At 49.9% G+C, this 24371-nt stretch overlaps 2 protein-coding genes across 2 annotated transcripts in view; one reads left to right on the top strand and one right to left on the bottom strand.

The window, feature by feature from the left end:
• Nucleotides 1-6304, bottom strand: part of CHD9 (chromodomain helicase DNA binding protein 9) — a 166348-nt gene extending 160044 nt beyond the window's left edge. Inside the window, exon 1 of the mRNA XM_087827121.1 lies at nt 6286-6304. The gene's annotated coding sequence lies outside the window, so the exon portion shown is untranslated. The remainder of the gene's footprint in view (nt 1-6285) is intronic.
• A 7324-nt stretch (nt 6305-13628) lies between these two features.
• Nucleotides 13629-13787, top strand: CHD9NB (CHD9 neighbor). The gene has a single exon (XM_087827055.1). The coding sequence runs from the start codon at nt 13629-13631 to the stop codon at nt 13785-13787; it is 159 nt and encodes a 52-aa protein (XP_087683181.1).
• Nucleotides 13788-24371: the final 10584 nt, after the last annotated feature.

Below are 24371 nucleotides of genomic sequence, written 5' to 3'. Positions count from 1 at the left end.
GTCTCAAAAAGACAAAGTGAGATCAAAGAAGAATAAAATATTTAGAAACAAATTTAAACAAGAAGATGCAAGACTTGGACACCGAAAACTGCAAAACATTGCTGAAAAAGTTCTTAAAAGATACAAATAAATGGAAAGACATCCTGTGTTTGTGGACTAGAAGACTTAATATTAAGATGTCAATACTATTCAAAGCAATCTAGGGATTCAGTGCGCTCTCTATCCCAATATTTTTTTTTCCAGAAATAGAAAATTTTATACTAAAACTAATACAGAATTTATGGAAGTGACCCCGGTTGATGGACTGGACAGAATTGGCACATGCAGCTATATCTCCTGGGAGGAAAAGAGTTCACACCAAAGACACTGTATGCCTCTCCTCCATCGGACTCCCTGAGGGAGGAGCCTGCGCCTCGCTGATTAGACTAGCAGGTCTCCTGGCACGAGAACTGGGTCTCCCCCGTCGGACGGGGCCGCCCCGAGCACAGGGCCCACTTCTCCTCTTGAGAAGCTCAAGGGGGCCTCCCTCAGTGGCCCAGGTGCCACAGGTTCTTTATGTGCACTTGGTGTTCCTTTTAGGTAAGTCAAGGTTCTTCCTATGGGTGGGAAGAGAGGCCATGTACAAAAGGTACATTTTTTTAAGGCTGCCAAAACGTCCACTCCAAAATAACAAGACTCCCATACCTGAGTGATAACATCGTAACAGTTTAAAATTGGGACGCGGCCAATTCTATAAAGGAACGAAACCCGACATCCCAGCACACCGCTTCTTGGTTGGAAGACGTTGTTACTGGGAGGGGCACAGCAAGTCACCCCAAAATGTGGGAAGGACACGTGGGTGGGATGCACACGCAACGTCTATGATGATTGATCTGCAAAAGTTCTTAAGGACAGGACAGGATGTGCCTCTGGACAAAGCAGGAAGAGGAAGACCTGGAAATCAAATCACGGCTTGACAATGAGTGAAAGGGAAAACCTGGCCAACTGTATTAACATAAGCTGAAGGGATGTTAGGTAAGAAAGACAGTGATGTCTGAGGAGCTCAGAAAACGGCGGCATGAAAGAGCAAGTCTCTGGGAGTCTGTCTCGTGTCCCACACTGTCCCCAGTACTGGGAGCTCTGGAAACCTGAGTGGTACAGGCAGCCAGGGGGCTGGCCAGAGCTCCCCAGAATAACCCCCCCTCTTGTTGAAATGATGGCAAGTGTGATAGAGGGGTATTAGTTTATCTTTTTTTTTTTTTTAATATGTTTTTACTGATTTCAGAGAGAGGAAGGGAGAGGGAGAGAGAGAAACATCAATGATGAGAGTCATTGATCGGCCGCCTCCTGCACGCCCCCTGCTGGGGATCGAGCCCGCAACCCGGGCCTGTGCCCTGACCGGGAATCGAACCGCGATCTCTTGGATCCTAGGTCAATGCTCAACCGCGAGCCACGCGGGCCAGGCTTATCTTAAATGTTTTATTGATTTTTTAAATATGTTTTTTTAAAATATGTTTTTATTGATTTTGAGAGAGAAACATTGATTGGTTGCCTCCTGTACGCCCCCTACTGGGCATTGAGCCCGAAACCGGGGCATGTGCCCTGACCTGCAATCAAGCCAGGTGCATGGGAAGGTGCTCAACTGAGCCACACCGGCAAGGCCTGGAATACTCTCTGGATAAGGATTTCAAGGTTGGTCCAAGGAGCAGCAGGAAGGCAAAGGCGCAGTGACTGGCTAGTCACGTCTACCATGAGCGCAGGCGTGGGGAATCAGACAAGCCGGGCTGACGCCTTTCTGGACCCTTGGGTCGCTGAAGGACACGAAAACCTTCGCCTGCCTTTGCTATTGAAATCGCTCCTCCTGCTCACCTTGCTTTGACTCCATGACTACCAGCCTTCTAACTAGAACCTGGCTTTCCACGCGGGCTTCCCTGAGGGGGAAAGAATGTGCTGACGAGCGGACATGGTTTCCAGGCCGCTTTGCAGTGCTTGTCCTCTCCTGAGTTAATATATTTGTGGTCTGGCTTCCTCGCCGGGCTCCTGCGAGCTTGGTTGGTCTGCCCCTTTCAACCAGATTAGCAACACGTGCCCGGACGGCGCCCCCTCTCCGCCGGCCCCGAAGGCGCAGAGAAGGCGCCGGGGCAGCCTCAGCGCCGCGACGCTGCCTGCGAAGGGTGCTCGGTGTGACCGGCCTCCCTCCGGACACCACCATCTAGCTGAGCTTTGCCACGTCAGTCACTCCAACCACAGCCATTTACCCTGAGCCCAGAATGAGCTGTGAAAAGCCTCCAAGAAAAAAAAAAAAAAAGCTACAGTGACAAAAATAACTTTATAAGTTCTGTTGAATACAAAGGAATAAAAAAGAACGAAAACCCTGTGCTTGGGGGAAGAGGCCAAGAACACAGGATGGAGAAAAGCAGAGGGAACCGGCAGCGCTCAGCCCAGAGCAGGGAGGGCCCGCGAGGGCCAGAGCCTGTCGTCAGGTAGCTGAGCACTGCGGCGATGGGGAGGCGGCTTGTCTCCGGGGTCCCAGAAGAAAGCCTGAAAACCAAGGGGCAGGGGGCCCAAGGAGGCGGACTTTGGCTAGATATAAAAGAGGGAGCTTTCCTCTAATTCAAACATCATCCTCACTTTTTTTTCCTTTCTTTTTCAAATGTATGAGAAACAGTGTCATCCTGCGATTAAGAGCACACGCTCTGGAGAGGGGTTCCCTTTCGGGTCTGCCGATCACCAGCTACATAAGCATGGACAAGTTACTTACCTTCCCTATGCCTGTTTTCTCAGCTAATAATAGTACCTACCTCAAACAGTACTTAGCCCATGTGGTTGTGCTGAGGAGTCATGAAATTATACACGTAAAGTGCTTAGAACAGCACCCAGCACCTAGTAAGTGCTCAGGAAGGGTGGCGACTATTATTTTTTATTATACTCTCCTACCACCTTTACTATTATTGAATATTTTTCTGTAAGTAGGCACATTTAAAACATTTTATTTCTCAATTACAGTTTACATTCAGTGTTATTCTGTATTAGTTTCAGGTGCACAGCATAGTGGTTAGATAATCATGTGCTTTACAAAGTGGTCCCCCCAACATTTCCAGTACCCACCTGGCACCATACATGGTTATTACAATATTATTGACTATATTCCCTGTGCTGTGCTTCACATCCCTATAACTATTCTGTAACTACCACTCTGTACTTCTCAATCCCTTCGCCTTTTTCACCCAGCCCCCCACAACCACCGATGTGCTCTCTGTGCCTGAGTCCGTGTCTGTTTTGTTTGTTCCTTTAGCTTGCTCGTTAGGTTCCACATATAAGTGAAATCAGATGGTATTTTAAGTAGACACATTATTTACATAAATTTATCTTTTTTAAACTTTATATCATTATTGTAAGTGCAAAGCTAGTAACCCTTGCCACGTATAGGTGGAAACTGTAAAACTAAACATAACGCACAACAACGTTACTAAATTTTAGCTGCTGTTGCCTGTTCCACGCCCTGAACTTGAAGACTGCGGTCCTTTCCATAAAGAGGAAGGCAAGCAAGCGTTACGGGAACATTCTAGTGTGTCACCGAGGCTTCTGTCGTTGACTGTAGTCAGAGACGGTCACGTTCAAGGAAGTGAAAGGCCAGTGTGGCTGGAGCCCCTGCAACCGGGGTGAGAGCAGCCGAGGGCTGGCGAGAGCATCGGAGAGACGGTTCACAGAAGGATACCTATCCTGGTCTGAGACTTCCTGGGCTTACGTGCCATGACTCTGAGCCTCAGCAAATCATCTCTGAAAGCCCCCAGCGAGACAGGCCGCACACTAGACAACAGTCAGAAACACTGTAGCCCACCTGGACTCATCAGCGACCCCCCGGAGGTCACCTACAGTTTCCAGATGCGATGCTGCTTCTCACTGCTTTCCGCCTGAAGGCATTTTCTGGCCCCAGGACGGTTACTGCAAGACAGTGCGCAGAACAGACCAGAAGCGCGTGTCTGTAGCAACCCTCCCTCAGCGAGGGAAGTACCCCAGCTTCCTTGCCTCTTTGGGGGACACGATCTCTCCAAGGGTCCTCAGAGGGACTGATCCCAGTTGCCCTGGTGGAAACTTACTCATCAACGCATCCTTTATTTGGCTTTCCTCCCTTCTTGGGCCCACTTTACTCTCACTGGGCTTTCCGGCATCCCCTCCCAAATAGGTGCCTGGTACCTAAATCCTTGTCTCATGATCTGCTTTTGGGGAAACCCCAGCTATGGCGCAATTTAAACTTCCGACGACGGAATGAGCTGCCCAGTGAGGAAGTGCCATTTTCTCGGGGCATTGAACAAGTGGCTGAGAACGCCCACTAGAGAGTCAAGGCTCCGGTATTCAACTAGATAGACGTTTCGTATTTTTTCTGACCATTAGGTCCCATGATTCTAGATCAAGTCAGCAAACTACAGTCTATGAGCTAAGAATGGTTTTTATATTTTTAAATGGTTAAAAAAAATTGAAGGAAGAATAACATCTTGTGACCCAGGAACATATGAAATCCAAATTTCGGTGTCCCTAAATAAAGTTTTATTGGAACACAGCTACACTCATACACTCATTTGTCTCCATATGACGATGGCGGCTTCCACGATGCAATGGCAGCTCTGAGTGGTTGCAGCTGAAGCCATATGGTCCACAAAGCTCAAAATAAAATAGTTCCTATCGGGCCCCCTGCAGAAAATGTTTGCTGGCTCCTGTTCAGATCATTGCCCTGCAGGGATAAGAGCCGATGGAGACCTGGTTGCTCCGTGGGTGGGGAGGCCCAGGGTCACACCTAGTATTTAGGGGGTGTTTTTCTCGTTTGCTGGAGTGTGAGTTCACTGAGGGCTGGTTTACCTTTGTCTTGTTTTGTTTTATTTCATTTTTACCATTTTATCTCTAGCATCTGGCAGACTGCCCGGCACATAGTAGGCTCTCAATGACCAATACATTTTGAATGAACAAATGAGTCAATGCAGGGAAAGTGTTTTGCTGGCAGCGACGAGAGCTGGTGTTAAAGGGAAACACACCATGGACAAGCCTGCCCCGCGCTCGGCGCTCTCCGCGGTCCCTCAGTCCACAGGGAAACAGCAGATTATGGTATTTTGTCCGTGACTCTGGAGTCCGGCAGCCCGGGTTCCAGTAGGGGATCTGCCGCTTATTCTTACGCAACCCTGAGCAAGTCCCTTTGCTTCTCTGAGCCCCAGTGCAGGAATTACAGTCCTGCCTTGTAGGTTAGGGTAGGAGTCAAGGTGACGACACACAGGAAACATTTAGCACAGTGCCTGGCACAGGTGCCCTCAGTGAACGTTACCCTTTATTGTTAATGCTTCCCACGCCAACTCTGAGAGGTTGGTGCTACAGTGCCCATTTTGCAGATGAGGAAACTGAGGCTAGGGTGGTTCAATGAGTTCTAGAGGGTCATATAAAAAAGACTGGAAGCCCACGCTGGTCACCACTTTGCTGTAATATAAATATAAGGGGTCCCTTTTACTAGTAATAAAGGCCCTGACCCTGGCTGCTCAGTTACATTTACCAAAGCGACAAGGGCAGCTCCAGCCGGCCGCATGAACTTCTGTGGGACCAGGGCAAGGCCCCCCCACCCCCACCCCCACCCCCACCCCCACCCCCAGGAGTCTTCTCTCAAACCCCACCTCAGGGTCTGTCCGCGCTCTGCCCACTTTCAAGTCCAGCCCTTCCGAAACCAGCCCCGTTGGGAGGGCGGGGGCTGGTTTGTTATCTCGGCTTTGACAGCTCCAAGGCGGCGGCGATATTCCCGCTCCAAAGGCTCGCAGGGCGGACGGCGCGCAGCGGGGCCGGGTCCCGGCTGCCCCGCGTCCTGGGCTCTGCCCGGCCCCTCGCGCCCGGGCCCTCGCGCTCGCCGGCCTCGTGGGACCGCCTGGAAGCTTGTAAACACCCAGATGCCCAGGCCTGGACCCAGACCACTTACATCGGAGTCCCCGGGGGCCGCAGACTTAAACAAACAAACAAACCCCAAGCGATGCCAATGCGCAGCCAAGTTTGAGAAGCGGGGCCCCGGGCCTCCGTGCGCGCTCAGCCCAGGTCGCCCCGGGCACCGGGAACTCTCTCCCGCCGCGCACGGCGTCCGGCCGCGGGCGCCTTCCCGAGGATGTGCGGTGCGGGCGCCCCGGCCCCGCGCGCTCCCAGGCCCGGCCCGGCCCCGCTCCGCACCCGCACGTGCGGCCGCCGCGGCGCCCAGGGCGCTCCGCCCGCCGCGCGCGGGGCTCGGCCGCCACGCCGCCCGCCCCCCGGCTCAGGGGCAACGCCCGGCGCGCGGGGTCCTACCTTGGCCGCCGGCGCTGCCCTCCAGTCCCCGGAATCCATCCGTCTGTCGCCGGGCTCGGCCGTCCTCTGTCCTCGCGCCCAGAGGCGCCCGCTGGGGCGCAGCGCCACCTCGTGGCCACGGGGCGGCCGCGCGGGGCCGGGCCCGGCGCGGGGGGGGGAGCCCCGCGTCCCGGGCGGAAATGATGCCGCCGCTTCCCACGTGGGTGGCTTCCCGACGAGCTGGGAGCCAGCGGGGACGCCTTCCCTCTCTGGAGAGCCCTGGGACCGGACCGAGAGGCCGCCAGGCCCTGGCCCTGGCCCCGCCCCGCCCTGGGACCCGTCCTGGGGTGTTTCCCGGCTGGACTCGGGGACCTTCTCTTTCATCGCGAAGTTTCCAGCGCGCCCCGAGTTGGCATAGCCTTTCTCTGAAATAGGCAGGGAACGCCAGAAGCAGCAAGGAGCCGGGGTCCTCTCGAGCCAGGGAGGCCTTTCCTCGACTGGCAGCCTTTCCCGTCGCCACTCCCTGCCCCCCCGCTGGCCCTCCTACCCGGTGCCCTCCAACCTCCAGCTGAGCTTTATTAAACACCCCGTCAGACCCAGTGCAGAGCGGGAGACACAGCCAGGCCTTAGGATCTGGCACCCAGGTGATGCTTCTCACCTGGGCAGCGCTGACACGTCTTCGGCTGGCACTGCACGACCCTTGGCATCCCTGGCACTCCCGCCCGTAGCCACCCCTGAGCCGCTGAGAGGGGTGTCAGAGCCTGGGCCCAGAAGCTGAGAACCATTAGCTGGCAGAGATTCGGGTGCCAGTGAAGTGCAATGTCCAGGGGAGTCCCATTGTCATGCTGTTCCAGAGCCTGGGAACCCCCAGCCCCTTCCCTTTCCCGAGGCTCGGTTTTGTTGTTGTTTTTATGAGGACATTCCGAAGCAGGATTGCAAAAATGGTGGACCCTTTAAAGTATTTGCATTACATTTATTTCTTTGTTTAACAAATGTTAACTGAGTAGCTACTAAGGCCCAGACGCTTTTCTACAAACAAAGGATACAGTGAAGAACAAAACACCTCCAAATGTCTGCTTTTGTTATGTTCACATTTTAATGTAACAAATTAACACACAGACACGCATGCAAATGTGATGCAATGGAATGGGACGCTTCACAGGATAAATACAGGATTTATACCTAAAAAAAATCAATTTACAGGACACCGAAGGTGGAGTGGTCGGGTGGCGGGGTACAAGTTTTTGCAAAAATACCTGGGGAATGTCTTCTTTTAGTCCTGACTGTTTATCCCTGTGGTGACACTGGAGACAGCATGGCCAATGGAACTACTAGGGACACTTTGTGAAAATGAGGCCTGTGCCGGGCCTTCCCCGCCACCCAAACGTGGACTACTTAATTTTTGGTCTCTCAGTATTTCTGTAATCTCGTCAGAGTGACCATCAAGGGCAGAGGAGGAGGGAGAGGAGGGATCGCCTGTGGGCAGCACCTGGAAGGGCAAAGGACAGTGTGTGTGAGAGTGTGTGAATGTGTGTGTGAGAGTGTGTGTGTGAGTGAGTGTGTAAATGTGTGTGAGTGTGTGAATGTGTGTGTGAGAGTGTGTGTGTGAGAGTGAGTGTGTAAATGTGTGTGAGAGTGTGTGAATGTGTGTGTGTGTGAGTGTGATGGGCCAGTACCAGTCTGCTCATGGCTGGACAGTGTCCTGGTGAAGGTGAATCCAGATAAATGCTGAGAGCCCAAGACGGGCACCAGCAGACAGGTACCGTCCCATTCTGTCCCCTGAAAGTCTCTGAGTCACTGGCCCCAGCCCGGCCCCAGCCAGAGCTCCCAAAGCACAGGGGCGACGTCCTGGATTACAGCCTCGGGGATTCTGAAGCCAGGCGGTGCCTGGTGAGGTTAAAGGCTCCCTAATGACTTTCTCCTCTGAGCTCTCCTGGCATTTTCCTCACTCCACGAATCACAGTGCTTGGGAAACGGCGGTAATCAGCGGGTCCGTTTCTCCATAAGTTCTCCGTAGGTGACCTCCTTGAGGGACGGCATTGGGTTTGACAGGCCAAAGTAGTGTCATCAATTGTTACATTATTATTATTATTATTTGGAATGTATTAGGCACTAAGAATTTTAGACTATCCATTTTTTTTTTAAATTGATTTCAGAGAGAGGAAGGGAGAGGGAGAGAGAGAGATAGAAACATCAATGAGAGAATCACTGATCGGCTGCCTCCTGCACGCCCCCCACTGGGGACTGAACCCGAAACCCAGGTGCGTGCCCTGAGCGGGAACAGAACTGTGATCTCCCGTAACATAGGCCGATGCTCGGCCTCTGAGCTATGCCAGCCAGGTAAACCGGGACCATTCAGTTTAATCCTCACAGTCATCCTGTGAATCAGGCCCTGGTATCTTTCCCATTTTATTGATGAAGAAACTGAGGCTCATCCTGCTCACGTGCTTTGCCCTAGGGGAAAGAGTGAGGCAGTGGTGTGGCCACGGACTTGAATCTGGGTGGCCCGACTGTGTAAAATCTGCCCTTGAGCACTTCCCTACTGCTTGTTGAGCACCTACTATGTGTGGGACACTGTTTTGGATATGGGACAGGAGGAGCAGGTACTCATTTTTATCTCTCTCCTTCTCTCCATCCTTTCCTTCAAAGGGAGAATTGTGTTTCATTTTGTTTTTTTAATAAGTTCAGATTTATGTTATTAGGTGCACCTATTTTTGGTAGGAAAGGGCTTATTTATCTTCTAGAGTGATGCTCCATTAAGAAGCATGAAAATACTCTATCGTCCAAAGTGGATGGAGCTAGAAACGGGGGATCCGCGGCCCGGTGGGTCAGGACCCTCTCTTTCTGTAGGGTCTCTTGGGGCCGGCCACTCCCCTGCCCTCCAATCATAGCTTTAAGGTGGCCCCCTGCACACAGCCCTCTCTGCCTCCATGTCCAGGACGCCTTCATTGCGATGCGGGAAGGTTCTGGAAACCTCACGACACCCCAAATGGAACTTTGTACCATGTGGCTCAATAAACAGCTGTTGAGCTAAATGAGGGGCAGGTGTGCTTGTTTGTTTTCTTGAGTGAGAAGCAGGAGAGAAAGGATTTTAAATGATCTTAAAAACTAGGACCAGATGGCAAATAAGCCCCTAGGCGCCTGAGAAACGGTTTTTATTTATATTGTTGTTTGAATGATCTTTACAATTAAAATTTTTTTCTTAAATTAGCATATGGTAAATTTGAATTTTTAAAATGTTGGTGTCCAGTTCTATGAATTTCAGCACGAGTATAGATTTGTGGAACCGCCACCACGATTAGGATGCGGGACAGCAAAACCCCCTTTAAGCTATCATCTGGTTCTCCGCCCTCATGGCTTTGACCTTCTGAGAATGCCACACGCATGACACGAACAGTAGGTGACCTTTCGAGACTGGCTTCTTTCACGCAACATAATGTCTTTGAAAGTCGTCGCACTTGTTACGTGTATCAACAGTTTGTTCCTTTTTATCGGCGAGTAGTTTTCCGCCGTGTGAATGGACCCCCGTTTATTTCTCCACTCACATTTGGGTTGTTTCCAGTTTTTGATTATCAACAGGGCTGCTCTAAACATTCATCCACAGGTTTTTGTGCAAACATAGGTTTTCATTTCCCTTGGGTAAAGTTGCGGAGTGAATGGGTCTCCCCCAAAATTGATATGTTGAAGCCCCAATCCAAATGTGACTGCAGCTGGAGACAGGGCTTTCAGGGAGGTAATTACGGTAAAATGAGGTCAGAAAGCTGGGGCCCTAATCTTATTGAACCGGTGTCCTTAGGAGAAGAGGAAGGGGTGCCCAACTCTCTTTCTTTGGGAGCACAGAGAAAAGGCATGGAGGAGGCGAGAGGGCGGTCATCTGCACACTGGGGAGAGAGTGCTCAGCAGGAACCGAATTCTCCAGCACCCTCATCATGGACTTCTAGCCTCCAGAATTGTGAGAAAACAAGTGCCTATTGTTTACGCCGCCCAGTCTGTGGTATTTTGTTGTGGCAGCCTGAGCTGACCAATACAGGCAAATACTCTTTGGTAAGGGTATGTTTAACTTTATAAGAAAGTGCCCAACTATTTTCCCAAGAGGCTGCACCATTCTGCATTCCCACCAGGAGCATATGGGAGTTCCAGTTGCTCTGCAACCTTGCCAACATATGGTATTGTCAGTAGTGTTTATTTGTGTGGTTTTATGTTCGTATGTTTTTGTGTGATGTTTTGTAGGTAGTAAGAGCTAAGGATGCAGTTTCAAGCTGCACATATTTTGGGGTGCCATCATTTTGGGGTTGTCCATCCCCCATGTCTCTCTTTTTTAAAAAAGTTTTTTTATATATGTTTTTATTGATTTCAGAGAGAGGAAGGGAGAGGGAGAGAGAGATAGAAACATCAATGATGAGAGAGAGTCATTGATCGGCTGCCTCCTGCACGCCACCTCCTGGGGATCGAGCCCACAACCCGGGCATGTGCCCTGACCAGTGGCCTGCTGGTTCACAGGTCGACGCTCAACCCCTGAGCCCCACTGGCTAGGCCCCATTTCTCTCTTCTTGTCTTTCTTCTGGCAGCATTCTCCTCCTAGGGCAGTGCCTCCTGGGCTGAGGCAGCTCATGACCTCACAAATAAGAGCCCTCATCAGAAGCAGATCTACTTCTGAGAGAGTCGAGGAAGAGGTTTGGTGTGGGCAGGGCCCGCTTCATGCGCCCTGTAATTCATTTAATAGTCTGATGTCATCCTCTTGAGATTCTTAGTAATATTGGAAGAAGGAGCTCAGGTTTTAATCTTGCCCTGGGCCCCACAAATTCTGTAACGGGTCCCAGGCAGGGCCAGGCTTCTCACCAGGTTCACTTAACAGAAGGCCTGCGTCTGTTCCCATCGATGGACCGCGCCTCTAAACCGACCCAGGCCCAACCCCAGGGCCCCACCTGGCTCCTGCCGCCTGTCTCGTGTGCTGACTTGGGTTAAACATGATTAAGTTGGAAGCTTCACAAAAGGATTGTTGCCCTAGGATCCCAATAGACAAATGAGGATTTGCTTCAATTAGGGCCTCTTAATTGGAAGGCACCCTGACACCCCCAAATTGTACTTTGGTGTTTATATGGTGTTAAAGTTTTTTTATATATGTTTTTATTGATTTCAGAGAGAGGAAGGGAGAGAGAGAGCTAAGTTAACAGCATTGTAACATCTAATTGTTGCTTTGCCAGCCCTGTTGGCAAGAAGTACATTCTGAGAAAGGTGATTTACAGGGGAGTTGTACCACCTTCCTGCAGACCACTGAGTGCCCTGGTCCAGGAGGAGGAGCCGCATTAACCAGAGGCAGTGTGGGGTGGGGTGAGGGGAGGGGGTGGGCTGGGAGGGGCAGCAGAGAGGCCACGGGCTTTGGAGGCAGCATCCTGAGCTGAATGCTTACCAAGCACATGATCTCATGCAACTGACTTGACCACTGTGGACTCAGTGACTTCAGCTTTACAGTGGAATTAATGATACTCCTCGTAGGGCTGATTGTGAGGAGGAAACCGGAGAGGACTTGTGCAAAGTGCCAGAGGCTGGCAGGCACCACCCTGCAGAAGTGGAGAGGAGCTGATGTCACCTCTGACTGCTGTGCACAGCCTGCAGGCTTCACTCACGAAGCATTTGTATCAGACAAGCTGATACCATCTGGGATGGTGTGTGAAGGTGGCCTGAAGGGGTCTTCAAGGGCGATAAGGTTAGGGTGGTCATAGAGAGCGTGGAAGCCACATGACTTGGGTTCAAATCCAGGCTCTGCTATTTCTTGGCTGTTAGCAACTACCTTGTTAAGGTAAGGAATTTTCTTTCTTTTTCTTTTTTAAATATATCTTTATTGATTTCAGAGAGAGGAAAGGAGAGGGAGAGAGAGATAGAAACATCAATGATGAGAGAGTCATTGATCGGCTGCCTCCTGCACACCCCCAACTGGGGATCGAGCCCAACCCAGGCATGTGCCCTGACTGGGAATCGAACTCTGATCGCCTGGATCCTAGTCAATGCTCAACCGCTGAGTCACGCCCTGACGGGCAAGGTAAGAAACTTTCAAACCTGTGAATAATTTTTTATGTGAGTTTATTTGAGCCAAGCTGTTGACATATGCCAGGGAGCCACAATCTCAACAGATTGAAATAATGCCCCGGAGAATGGCAGTTTTGCACCCTGCTTTACAGATTAAATCAAAGGAGGAGATGCTAGTGGGTTACATGAAATCCACTGGTGATAGACTATGGAGGTGGGAGAAAGCCAAGTGGGGGGGACCTCTGGAGTTGGATAAAAAGAAAAATGGTAGACACACCCTTCTTTCACTTAGGTGGGTGCCGAGTAGTCAACAGTTAACGAGATAATAATAACAATGAGAGGATACCTGGTCTCTGTCCTGGGGCTTTGAGGGCCCAGAAAAAGGGGAAATTACTTTGTTTTGCAAAGGTATGTTTTAATCAGGTATGTTATCTCAGATGCAAAAGACAACCGACAAGCTTAGTTGAGGTGAAAATTAACCTTTGTTAGGGAAAAATACTGCTTTAGGGTGTGACTACCAACCACAAACTGCTTACGTGTAAAAAGTTTTCATTTCAGACCCTCCTTTGTGGTTATTTTGGGGCTATGAGCTTGCAAGGCCGTCACACAGGCCTCCCTGAGCTTGTCAGGTTTAGTATGTGGCCCCTTTTCTCCCACAACCTTAAATAAATTACTCAACCTCTGTGCCTCAGTGTCTCCATCTGCTAAGTGAGGGTTCGACAGGGTTGTTGTGAGAATTAAACAAGATGATGAATATAAACTGTGCTTGGCACAGGATGGCTCGCAACACCTGCTGGTTCTTTTGATTACCTACGTGTTTGGGTTTCCCTTGGCGTCCGTGGTTCCAGGACTCCCCGAGTGGAGTTGACAGTCTAGGGTAGGGGATGGCGGCCACCCTGGGGGCCTGTGAGTCCCGGGACTGAATGTGACCCCAGACTGGGAAGGCAGCCACAACTGGTTGCGTAGTAACAGGACTTTCTTTGTGTGCGAAGAAAAGGGCTGGTGTTTACAGGTAGCTAGGTGGGGGATTGTCATCGGTAAAGAAGTTAAAGGTTACATAAAAGGGAATTCTTTCTGTGGAATGAGCAGAGCTTGGTTCTTAGAACTAGCGGGGTTAACCCGGAAGGGCAGCCCTCTGGGCGTGTGCGTGTGTGTGTGTGTGTGTGTGTGTGTGTGTGTGTCTGCAATTGGACTTGGCGTCTCCCTGTGACCATAGAAACCGAGCCAGCTCTCTTTCGACAGCGCTCTGAGGAGGTTATATAACTCTGCTTCCCGATGATCAGCCCCACAGACCCTCCTCATCAGGGAGCGCCCGGGGCCCTCTGCCTCCTGCTGAGATGGGCTGCCACTCCAGCAAGGCCACCAAGGTGGTGGTGGAGCCCCAGACACCCGGAGAACAGCCCTCCGGAGAAGAGCCCAACCTGGAGGCCGGGGGCGCGGCAGCGGATGGCAAAGGCACCCCAGTGAAGGATGGTGCCCCCGAGCCTCAGAGCTGAGAGGCTTCTCTCTGGAGCCCACCCTCACCTCTTCCTGGAACTGCCTTTGGACACCAAAACCTGAGACAAGCCCCATCCTGAGAAGCTCGGAAGAGAGGGAGGAGAGAGAAACCCCCGTCTTGTGGACTGAGGCTTCCGAAGTCGCCGTCGATCAGCGGGCTTTGTTCTCTGGGCTTGTGAGGGAGGACAGGCCGTGAGGAGTCCTAGGGCCCCAGCTCTCTGAGCAAGAGGATCCCTGCACATCATGGGATTTCCCACAGCCTCTGGACGTGGGCGAGCCCCAGAGAAGACTGTTCTAGGTCCAGGGGCTATTTGCTGCTGAGCTGTGACTGTCCAGGGACCTCACCTGCCTCCCTGTCTGAACCGTGAAAACTCTGTGGTCATAGCGTCGATTGGGGTGTGGGGCTTTGCTCTCTCTTTCTCAAAAGCTGGCTGAATAGCCAATGTCCCTAACAGGAAGGTTCTGCGTTTACCTCGCTCCACACTGTTTGTATGAATAATTTAATATTTAACTTTGAGAATTGTTAATGAACTATGGGGACAATTAGGATCAGCTGTTACCATGTAGGTGGATCATGCAGGGAGTGGAGTGCTGAGGGCTGGCGGGGAGGAAGGAGAGACTCAGGTTCCTGGATTTTTTAATCCCCAGAAAAATGTCCCTCTGCTAATATTCATGCGTCTCCTCATATCAAAAATCTGTCAATTTGAATCTAGCATCTGAGCTCTGTAACCAGCCTTCAAAAATATTTCTCTGTTTACTAACATGACTGTCAGCCTTTCTCCCCCAGCCCCCTGCGTGTGTTTTGTTTTGAATTCGACTCAGAAGTGTTTTAATTTGAAATCCAATAGACATGTTTGCAAATAAATGATGCCACAACACATTGGAAGAGGCCTGGGGATCTGAGCGTAGAGGATGGGCAGGGAAGGGGACGGGGTTCCGTAGAACAGAAGTGAGAAAAGGGGCTGCGATGTCTCTCCTTCGCGCCAGGCCTCATGCTGGGAACCACCACCCCATCCCCATTGTACAGATGAGGAAGTTGAGGTACGAGAGGTTAAGGGTCCTGCACGAGTACAGTCAGCCAGGCCTGGGTCTCTTCCCAGCAGATTTGACCCCCAGACGTGTGGCTCCTGGGAGCATGCCGTTCGCTGCTGCTGGGTCCTGCATCAAGTGTCGGTGGGGTTGGGGGGGGTCTTTCCCACAAATAAAGGGAAATCCAACTCCCAGTACAGCCTGTGCATAGTGGGGACTAAGGCGAGGCTAAAAATATTAATACTTTTCCTCCCCACCTTCTAATTTATTCTAGGCTGGGCTAACAACCAAGTCAACAGGAGGAGGTCAAAGTTTAATACACGCGCATGGGGAATTCACGTAGGCACGATCATCCTGTGGAAACTGGGCAACGCTGAAGCATTGAGGCAAGGCTGAGACGTTGGGCATATAAGACACTTTTGGACAAAAGAGAATGTGTGTGTGTGTGGGGGGGGAACAGGGTGTTAGATTTCAGAAGTGAGAATGGGCGATTCACAGGTAGTTGACGGAGAGGGAAACAAGCACAGCAGGAAAATTCTTTTCAGCCAACTCGGAAGCCATGGGGCACAGGGGTATCTAGCTAACAGGCCCCTGCCCGAAGCCCTCTGCTTACCATACTTAATTCAAATTAGGCTAAGGCTGCATCCTAAGATCTCTTTCCAGAACTAGGTTTCTCTGTCAGAATCTCATGGGCAGGAAAGGGCCTGGGGGTCAAAAGTCCCTTCTGAGTCTTGTTTCTTAATAAAGTGCTTAAAAATCAGTATCTCAAAAAGGCAGCTTCAGGATGGCAAAGCTGTGGTCCCTTCGTGAGGAGCCTTTCTCTTTGCTCATTTGAACCTACCTACCTGCAGAGAAGTAGGCAACTGGTCAGCTAGGAGTCACCCACTGCAGGCTGGGTTAGGGTGCAGTGGAGGCCTTTTATTGTCACCCTGGTGGTGGGTGGGGGAGGAGGGAGGTGGAGAAGGGGGGGAGGGAGAGAGAGGCAGCCAGCTACTGGAAATGACCCTCCTTTTTAGCCATAACCCCCCAGAAAGTGAAAAGGATTGTTTTGAGATGACAACTGGGGTAAAGAGGAAAGATGGGAGGACCAGCGGTGAGCGATTCAGCCTGAGCACGGGCCACAAAAGGTTCCCCTGGCTGCGCAGAGCCGCCGCCTTCCCCGGCGGGAGCGGGAGCCGGGGGCCTGCTCGGCTGGCCCGCTGCCCGGCTCTTCCTGCGGGCGGCGCACTTCCAGCGGCTGGGAAACGGGCCTGGGCTTGCAGCTGGGCGTCAGGAAGTTGGGGGCCTCTTTCTACAGCTTACTGGGGCTAGGCCAAGCTCTGGTAACTGCTTTCGATTTTTTTTTTTTTTTTTTTTTTAAAGATAATTCTGATTTTCTCCCTCCTAATGGAAATCCACCCTGCAAAACAGGGCTGTGTCTGGTGAGAAGCTGCTCCCGCTGTCCCAACTCAGGACTTCTGGGAAAATGATCTGAGCTGGCGGCAAGGCTTTGAGGCGGGGTGGCGCTTAATTCACTAGCCCCGAGGGCCAGAACTCACTCAGCTTCTTAGCAAATCAAGTGGAGGAGGCTCCGGGTCCTTAGAAGTTCAGGAACGGGGTGGTTTTCTTTTTGCTTTCCTTCCTTCTGGAATGATGCAAAATGCGTATTTAATTAAATTCAAGATCTCCCAGGGCTTTTAAAACAGGATTCTTCATCTACCCCCAGCTGCGGCAGGCAGGCTGGCATTTGCTAGGAAGTTAATCTGCACTGGGAAAGAGCACCCCTTTCTCTCTAAGGATATCCCAGTTGTTCCATGTGCCCTGTGTCACTCATCTGTCTCCCTCAGGCTCAGGTGCCTGGTGAAAGTGGTCAGAATTATGTCCACTCAAATATAGCGTTAACCTCTCGGAAGACAGGGGTGTACAGACTCTGCCCATAACTTGAAAGTCATTGCTTAGCCCACTTCCCAAAGTACTGGAAGGGGAGCCTGGTTTATTAGTGAACTTATCTATCGATTCACCCAGACGTCCCACCTGTAGGTCCATCTCCCTCCCTCCCCCCTCCTTCCTCTTTCCTCCATGAATTCAGCAGTTACTGGGTGACCACTCTCTGCCGAACCCCTTAGTGCTAATAAAATGTTGAACTGTGTCTTTGTGGGAGCAGTGCCTGGAACAAGGTGGTCTGGAGAGATCAGCCAGGGAAAGAAGATGGGTGTCTTGGGAGAAGGGGAATGTAGGACCCAAGATTGAAAGCTGCATGGGGCATATGCATGCCGGATGAAAAAAGGCCACATACCAAACCTGACAAGCTCAGGGGAGGCCTGCGTGGTGGACCTTATAAACGCAGAGACCTAAAGTAACCACATGGGATCCTTTCATGGAGTCACTAGAAAAGCATTTTCCAGGACCCATGCGTGGGACGTTGAGGTGGTAAGATTTACCGGGGTTGGAATGGAAGGCTGCCCTCGGGTCCCGATGTCCATTCATCCCACTGTGGAAAAAGTCCAGCCTTGTCTTCATCAGGCCCAGGACAAAGGGCGGTGTCCAGAAATTCTGCGCTATGCTGAAGCTTCATCCAGTTTAGCCTCTGTACTTGTTCGGCTAGCACAGTCTGTTCCCAGCTGCACTTTGGCTGGCGCTGTGTCCAGGCCTGAGCTTGGAGCCTGGCGTGGAGTCAGACCCTAGGAGCCGCTAGGGCCTCATGGCTGCTATGGGGAGAGGACAAGAGTCTACAGGGCGAGTGCATGCTACCTGGCGAGAGAGCCAGAGCTTTGTTAGGCTTAGGTTATATTACCTGGGGCTTGGGAAGGACCAGGCTTTCCTTCAAACTAACCAGTCAACGTTCCAACCCTTAGGGTCATCATTTCGGTTCCTACGGGCATCCCTCAAAGTGGAGGGACCTCCCTCTGTGGCATCTAGGCTTCTACTGGGCAGGCTTGCACCCAGCAGAGGAATTTCTCCCACCGCTTTATCTTTTCCTTGGTAATCCTGGATAATGACCGGTAGGGACCCTTTTTGCCAACTTTGGGGACTAGAGCCTGAGGGCAGAGAATGCAGCGGCCGCCTGGGGAGTGTGTGAAGCTGGCTATTGCCCCATTCATCTTCCTAGGCTATTAGGCTTGATGCCTGACTCCCTGTGCTCCCTTCCCTTATCAATATTTAGCTACTTAGGCTAACAATAGGATGGCCTTTTTGACATTGTGACCTTCCCTCATGTTTCAGTCCATTCTCACTTCCCCGGGGAAGCCTTTCCTGACCCCCTGCCACATCGTTTCTCCACGATCCTGCCCTTTGCAGCCCTGTCACAGTTGTCACTTTATATTCACCATGAGACCTGTTGTTAGTGTCCCCAGCTACGTCTTCATGAGGGCAAGGATTGTGTTTTCTGTGTAAAAGAAGCCTAACCTCTGGTGGCAATAAATATTTGATAGATGAATGCATGGATGGTGTTTTAAAACACTTTACATTGAGGTTTAATATACATATGGAAAAGGGAACGTATCGTATGTGTTGGATGAACTTCCAGGAATTGAAGGATAGACTTGTAAGAAGTTTCTTCCCGGGTTTTGGATTCTTAAACTTAGCAGCTAGAGAGAAGCGGCGGCTAAAGCCAGTGACAGGAGATGAGCACGAGAGGGCAGTAGAGGCAAAGGAATAAGGAGCCGCTCCGCCAGCGCGGGTCTGACGGGGACGCCCAGCAGGTTCTCGGAGATGCAAAGGATGCTGGGAAGCTCCGTGGCCAAAGCAGCCTCCCTCCAGGTGCTCAGCAAGCCGGGCCGAGCCTGGCGACTGCCATTTCCTAGCTGTGCTGGGCAGCGCTTTGGGGTGCAAGGGAGACAGCCCAGAGGTGTAAAGGAGAGAGACCCTGTCCCAGCGGCCGCACAGACGGTCTCAGAGGCAGCAGCAGCCAGAAGGACCCGGCTGTCTTGTCCCTTTAAAGTGGGCATCGGCCCCTCTCTAACCTTGTGACGCTGCTGTACTTGTGGCTTTTCTGTCTCTGCTTCTTTGTTGGTGGCTGTCCTTCTACAGGTGACCTCCAGGGACGGCCCGTCCCCTTCTGCTGCCTCTCTCTGGCCCTCCGCCCCAAGCACCTTACACCAAAGCCTGTGCTGAAATGCTGATCGCTAGTGATCCGGGAGGATCAAGTAATCGTCCGCGACTCGTCGGGTTGTGAGTGGCCTCGTTTCCGGCCTGCTACAGTCAGTGGTGTGGACAGGGCGGGAAGGCCACAGGGCACTAGCCACAGCAACTCTAGGAAGCCGCTCCCTGTGGCCCCCTTCCTTAGAAGAATGACAAGGAGTGGATCATTCTCCAAATACTTGAAAATGAGTTAAAAACACTACCATGCCATTACCAACCCAGCTAAGCAGTCTCAGGCTACCTTGTTTTCAATCACCTTTTTTATTGGTTACCGAGTATACCATTCTCTGTTCATTCTGGACTAAAGGACTTTGAGGCTGAAACCTTTGTTTGAGTCTAAATTCGGCCACTTGCAAATTGTGTATCCTTGGGCAAGTGAGTCCACCCCTCTGAGCCTCAGTTTCTATATCTGTACAATGGGAGTGATCATTACTTTTCTTGGCTAACCCTGTAGGATTAAGGTGGGGGCTCTTTGCAGGCTGTAGGCCACTGGATCAGTGACTCTCGACCTCAGCTGGACATCGGAACCACTGTGGTGCTTCACAAACACGCAGATGCCCAGCTCTTCCCTCTGGAAATGTTGACTTACTAGGTCTGATCTGAAACTCGGGTGGCATGTCTAAAATACTTCACAAATGATTCCATTGCATGTGTGAGTCAAGAAACTCTGCACTTCACCAAAGATAGATGGTATTTTTATTACCCAGAATGACCAAAGAGCTGAGGCCATGACTCCTCCCCACTCAGTTATCCCCTGGTCACCATTCTTGGCAGAAATTAGCTTGTATTAAAGTGTTCACTTGTGTCAGGGCCCCTGCTCTGGAGCATACACCGAAGATAGACTCCCTGAGGCCGATGACCCTGGTCAGGACGAAAGCCACAGGCAGGGCATGTATATAAAGTGGTGTGCACACCTGAGAACGGGCATCTATATCTCAGGGGAGCTGAGGTCCAAGTTCAGGGCACCCCTGTGAAGAGAACACTAACTCTAGGGGAAGTCAAGCGAGAATGAAGGTGAGTTCTGGCTCTTCTCGTCTTGGAGACGAAGAGCTCCAACATCCCCAAGTCCCCACCAACATGTCCTTTCTAACGAGCTGGCTCAGAAAAACCTGATTCTGCCCATGAAAGCACAGATTAAACAAAAATCAATTCCAATTTTAATGCCTTCCAACCTTTTTCATATTATAGTTGTAGAGCTAATTGCTCCATATTGCCACACTCTATAGGGCAGAAAGGCATCGTTACTGTACTGGAAATTCTTCCTGTGAAATGGATTTGCGCCAGAGAGAGAAGGCCACTGATGAATTCGTCTTAAGTGGGGTGTTTGGAGGTGGAGTTTTTGGAAAAAAAACTTTGAAATTTGCAAGAGGAGACACTTTCACGAAGCTGTGTAAGTTCTGAGCAAACAGTGATCGCAGTAGTGGGTGCTTTGGAGGTTTCATTGATCTATCCGCCCATCAATCTTTTATTAATTCCTTTTTTTATTTAATGAATATTCTGTGCTTACCATATGCCAAGCTTTGTGGCAGCAGTGGAGATCCAGTGGTGAGTAAAATCAGGTATAGTTTCATTCTTCATGTAGCTTATAGCCTTGCCAGATACTAAATAAATAAATTAATTAATAAATGTGAAACCCCAACTGTGACAGATGCGTTGGAACCAATAATGGGGAAGTTGACTGCAGGATGTCAGGGAAGCTTGTTCTGAGAAAACCACTGGGTGTGCCGGGATCTCAAGATCTCAAGGTGTTAACTATGCTGAGAGGTCAGCATGTGCAAAGGCCCTGTGATGCAAGGACGTTTGACTATCCAGGGGTCAGTGTTTTCAGAGCTCAGAGAGACAGGCAAGGGATGAGAAGAGGCTGCAAAGAGAGTGAGAGGACACACTGCGGGACATTTTAGGCCACAGTTATGCTCTTGGCTTTTATTTTGAGAGCAATAAGGACCCTCTGATGTGGCTTTGATCAGCATGGGGTGCGATCGGTGGACGGGCATGTGAGTGCTCTGACCGCAGTGAGGCAAGACCAGTTGCGAGGTCATTGCTGTCCAGGGGCAGGAGGTGGGAGCTCAGGGGAAGCTGGAGAAACAGGGGCCGGTTCCCCCCGCAGCACAGGCCGGCGCTTCTCCCAAGGCCGGGCACCCGGGCGTTAGCTCCTCCGGGGGCTGGGGCCACACGCTGAACAGTGTCCCCTCCTCCCTGAGCCTCCACAGCATCTGAGGGAGCGCACAGGAATCCTCGCCAGCCCCCGCCTTCTCCAGGAGGAGTGAGAAGAGGCCGTGCTTTTCGCAGATGCATTTGCTTTTGTGGTTTGAGAATTTCTCTGACGTTCCTGCAGGCGTCCTGGCGACGTGTGCCGAGCATTTGGACAGCAGTCGGAGCTCCTGCGATGCGCCCCACACGGCGAAGTCTTCTTTTCCCAAACGTGCGTGCTGCTCACTTATTAAAAATCATCTGCGGGGTGAGTATTGAAAAAAATTTTTTAAAAAATCCTCTGCTAAAAGATAGTAGATGAACAGTTAGGAGGATCATGTGAGTCGCTGTACTTTAACCTGCATAAGTTTCCTTTGTTTATATCATTGGAAAAATAACTTTATTGAACTATATAATAAATATGCCATGAAGTTCACTCTTTTAAAGTGTTCAGTGGTTTTGAGTATATTCATAGAGTTGTGCATCCATCCATTAAAAAGATAGTGCCATTTATCCTTTCCTGTTTTCATTTTGTTTATTTATTTGCAAACTTTCTGTTACAGAAGGTTTCAGACTTATACATGAGTTGAGAGACTAGCAAGTGAAGCTCCCAGTCCTCAGGTCCCAGCTCCAGCAGTCAGGGTGCGGGCCAGTCTCCTCCCCAGCGGGCGACTGGGCGGCCTCAGGCTTCATGTCATTGCAACTGCTACTCGGACAATAAGACTCTTTTGTTTAAGAAAATCAGCAGAATCTTACTATCAACCAAAAAGGATTAACAGTCATTTCTTAACATCATCAGACATCCAGCGAAATTTCCCTGATTGAATCTTCTTTCTTTCTTTTCACTCCCTCCTCCCTTCCTGCCCCGGCCTCCCTCCCTCCTTCATTTCTATTTTTTTCTAACTAAGTCATTTGTTTGAATCAGAACCCAAGCAAAACCCATCTTGTGTTTGGTTGACATATCTCTTAAGCATCTTTAATGACAGGTTCCTCCTCTCTCTTTGTTCCTTTGCAATTTTTGTTGTTGAACAAATTGTTGTTTGCCCCATAAGATGTCCCCAAAGTGTTTATTTTTAATAGCAGCCCCCAAAGGAGGGAGAGTGGAGCTCAGAGCAGGGTCTTTGGAGAGTCATGTGTGTCTGCATTCGACTCCTGGCTCTGGCTCTGTCCCTTACTTGCCCTGTGACCCTGGGAAAACAACTCATCTCCCTCCATGGACACAGAGCGGCATTATGTTGAAGACTGTGTGAGACGGTGCGTGGAAAGTGCGCAGCACGCAGTAGCTGCTCAATAAACGCTTCTCCTCTTCTGTTTATTTATTTACATAATTTATAATATTTATTTAATTTATATATAATATAATACATTATATAGTGATATCATTTTAATATAATCACATAACATTATATAATTATGTGTATATAACATGATTTACATATAATTATAAAATGTATTTTATAATTACAATATTTTATTTTTATGATTATTTTAATTTTTATCATTGTTTTTATTTTCAACTGGAGACAGAAGTCACCAGTCCACAGCCTTGGCTGAACTTGATTGTCAAGGATCTGAGAAACTGGTGGATCATTATTTTTTGAGAGTTTAAGGGAGGCTGGAGACCTGGGAATATTGTCCCTGTAGTGTAACTGAAAGAGGGTCCTTCATAGAGCTGAGAGGATTTCTTCATCACGACCCATCCTGCGCCACTTTTTCTAGCCATGTACCATGTTCCTGGCCCTGCTGACATGCCCATTGTCACTGAGTAGTCCACAGTTTCTGGATCCATGAGCTAAAGATAAGCTAATCCATGCTGTTCTATTAGCCATCCAAATCTTGTCCCTTCAAGGAAAGTTTTAAAAGAGAATTTAGAAGAGGGTAATAGTTAATCCAGACAAAAACACCTGGGACTAATGGGGGATATTCAGGCACTGGGAGACTTGGGAAATATTTTGTGTAGGGGGCACTCATATCCTATCACAGAGGTGACCTTTGTATGAGAGCTGCAAAGATAATTGCCTTTCCATGAATTCATCCATCCATCCATCCATCCATCCATCCATCCATCCATCCATCCGTCCACCCGTCCATCTGTCCATCCATCCATCCATCCATCCATCCATCCATCCATCCATCCATCCATCCACCCACTCATCAGCCAATATCCATCTCCTCTGTAGATAAACAGACAAAGCCCAAGGTATCTGTTTTATTTTATTTTATTTTTTTTCAAGGTATCTGTTTTAAATTAGGTCTCATGCCGACGTGGTCTCTTGCCTCCACTCCACACTTGTTTGTGAAGAATCTCCAGCCTAAATATGAATTCAGGTGCCTTTGGGTGACAGAGAAGTGACTTTGACCCTGATTCCTCAACAGAGTCCAGCCCTGGATGCTGTGATTTTCCATCACATGTTCAGAATATATCTTCGTTCCATGGCTGCTTAATTATTATGGCTTGGAAGACATAATCCTAAATTAAAGTGAAGTGTAGCTGCTCTGCCAGTTTTCACAGCTGCCAGGATTCAGCCGGTAACAGCAGGATTCCACGAGCGTCTCCAAGCCAGGACTTGCTGTCGGTGACGGGGGGAGAAAGAACAACCCCTTCTCTCCAAGTTTGCCCTGCAGCCAGGCTGACACCACAGAATTGGAAAACAGTCGCACAGGCATAAAATTCTGTGACAAAAGAAAACTTGTGGAATAGAAAAATGGATTTCTTGGAGGAAAACATAACTTCCTTTGACAACACTGTATTTGGGGAGAGGATTCTGTAGTCAAAGGATATTAAGGTCATTAAAAGTAGCAGGGTTTTTTTGTGGGGGGGGGATGGAGTCTCTTAATAACCTACTCCCTCCCCCTCAACATTGCCCTTCAAATCTATATTAAAGTTAATCATCAATTGAAAGCCAGAAATGATATTGGAAAATCATTCTTTTACAAACGGAAACTATTATAATTTAAAAGGGTGCAAATGAAACCATACATTTTCAGAGGGAGATCAATGAAAAGCACTTTATTAGAAATATAAATCACTTTTTAATTTCAGATGCAACAAGACTCATTTTTTCGGTTTCATTGAAATTGATTGGTACACCTGCAGAGAAAAGCAGCTTTATCATCTCGTTATCAGCCAATTAATATGCAGGTCTAAATGTGAACACTATTCCAGTTAACTAGAAACGGATGGTTTTATTGAAGTCTTAATAGACTAGGCAAAGCTGCCTTCCACCCTGCTAAATGAGGTCAGT

Source organism: Miniopterus natalensis, chromosome 18 (genome assembly GCF_054644295.1).
Source record: "Miniopterus natalensis isolate mMinNat1 chromosome 18, mMinNat1.hap1, whole genome shotgun sequence".
Taxonomy (NCBI): Eukaryota; Metazoa; Chordata; class Mammalia; order Chiroptera; family Miniopteridae; genus Miniopterus; species Miniopterus natalensis.
Note: the sequence above shows the minus strand (reverse complement) of the source record. Positions and strands in the feature narration are given on the sequence as shown.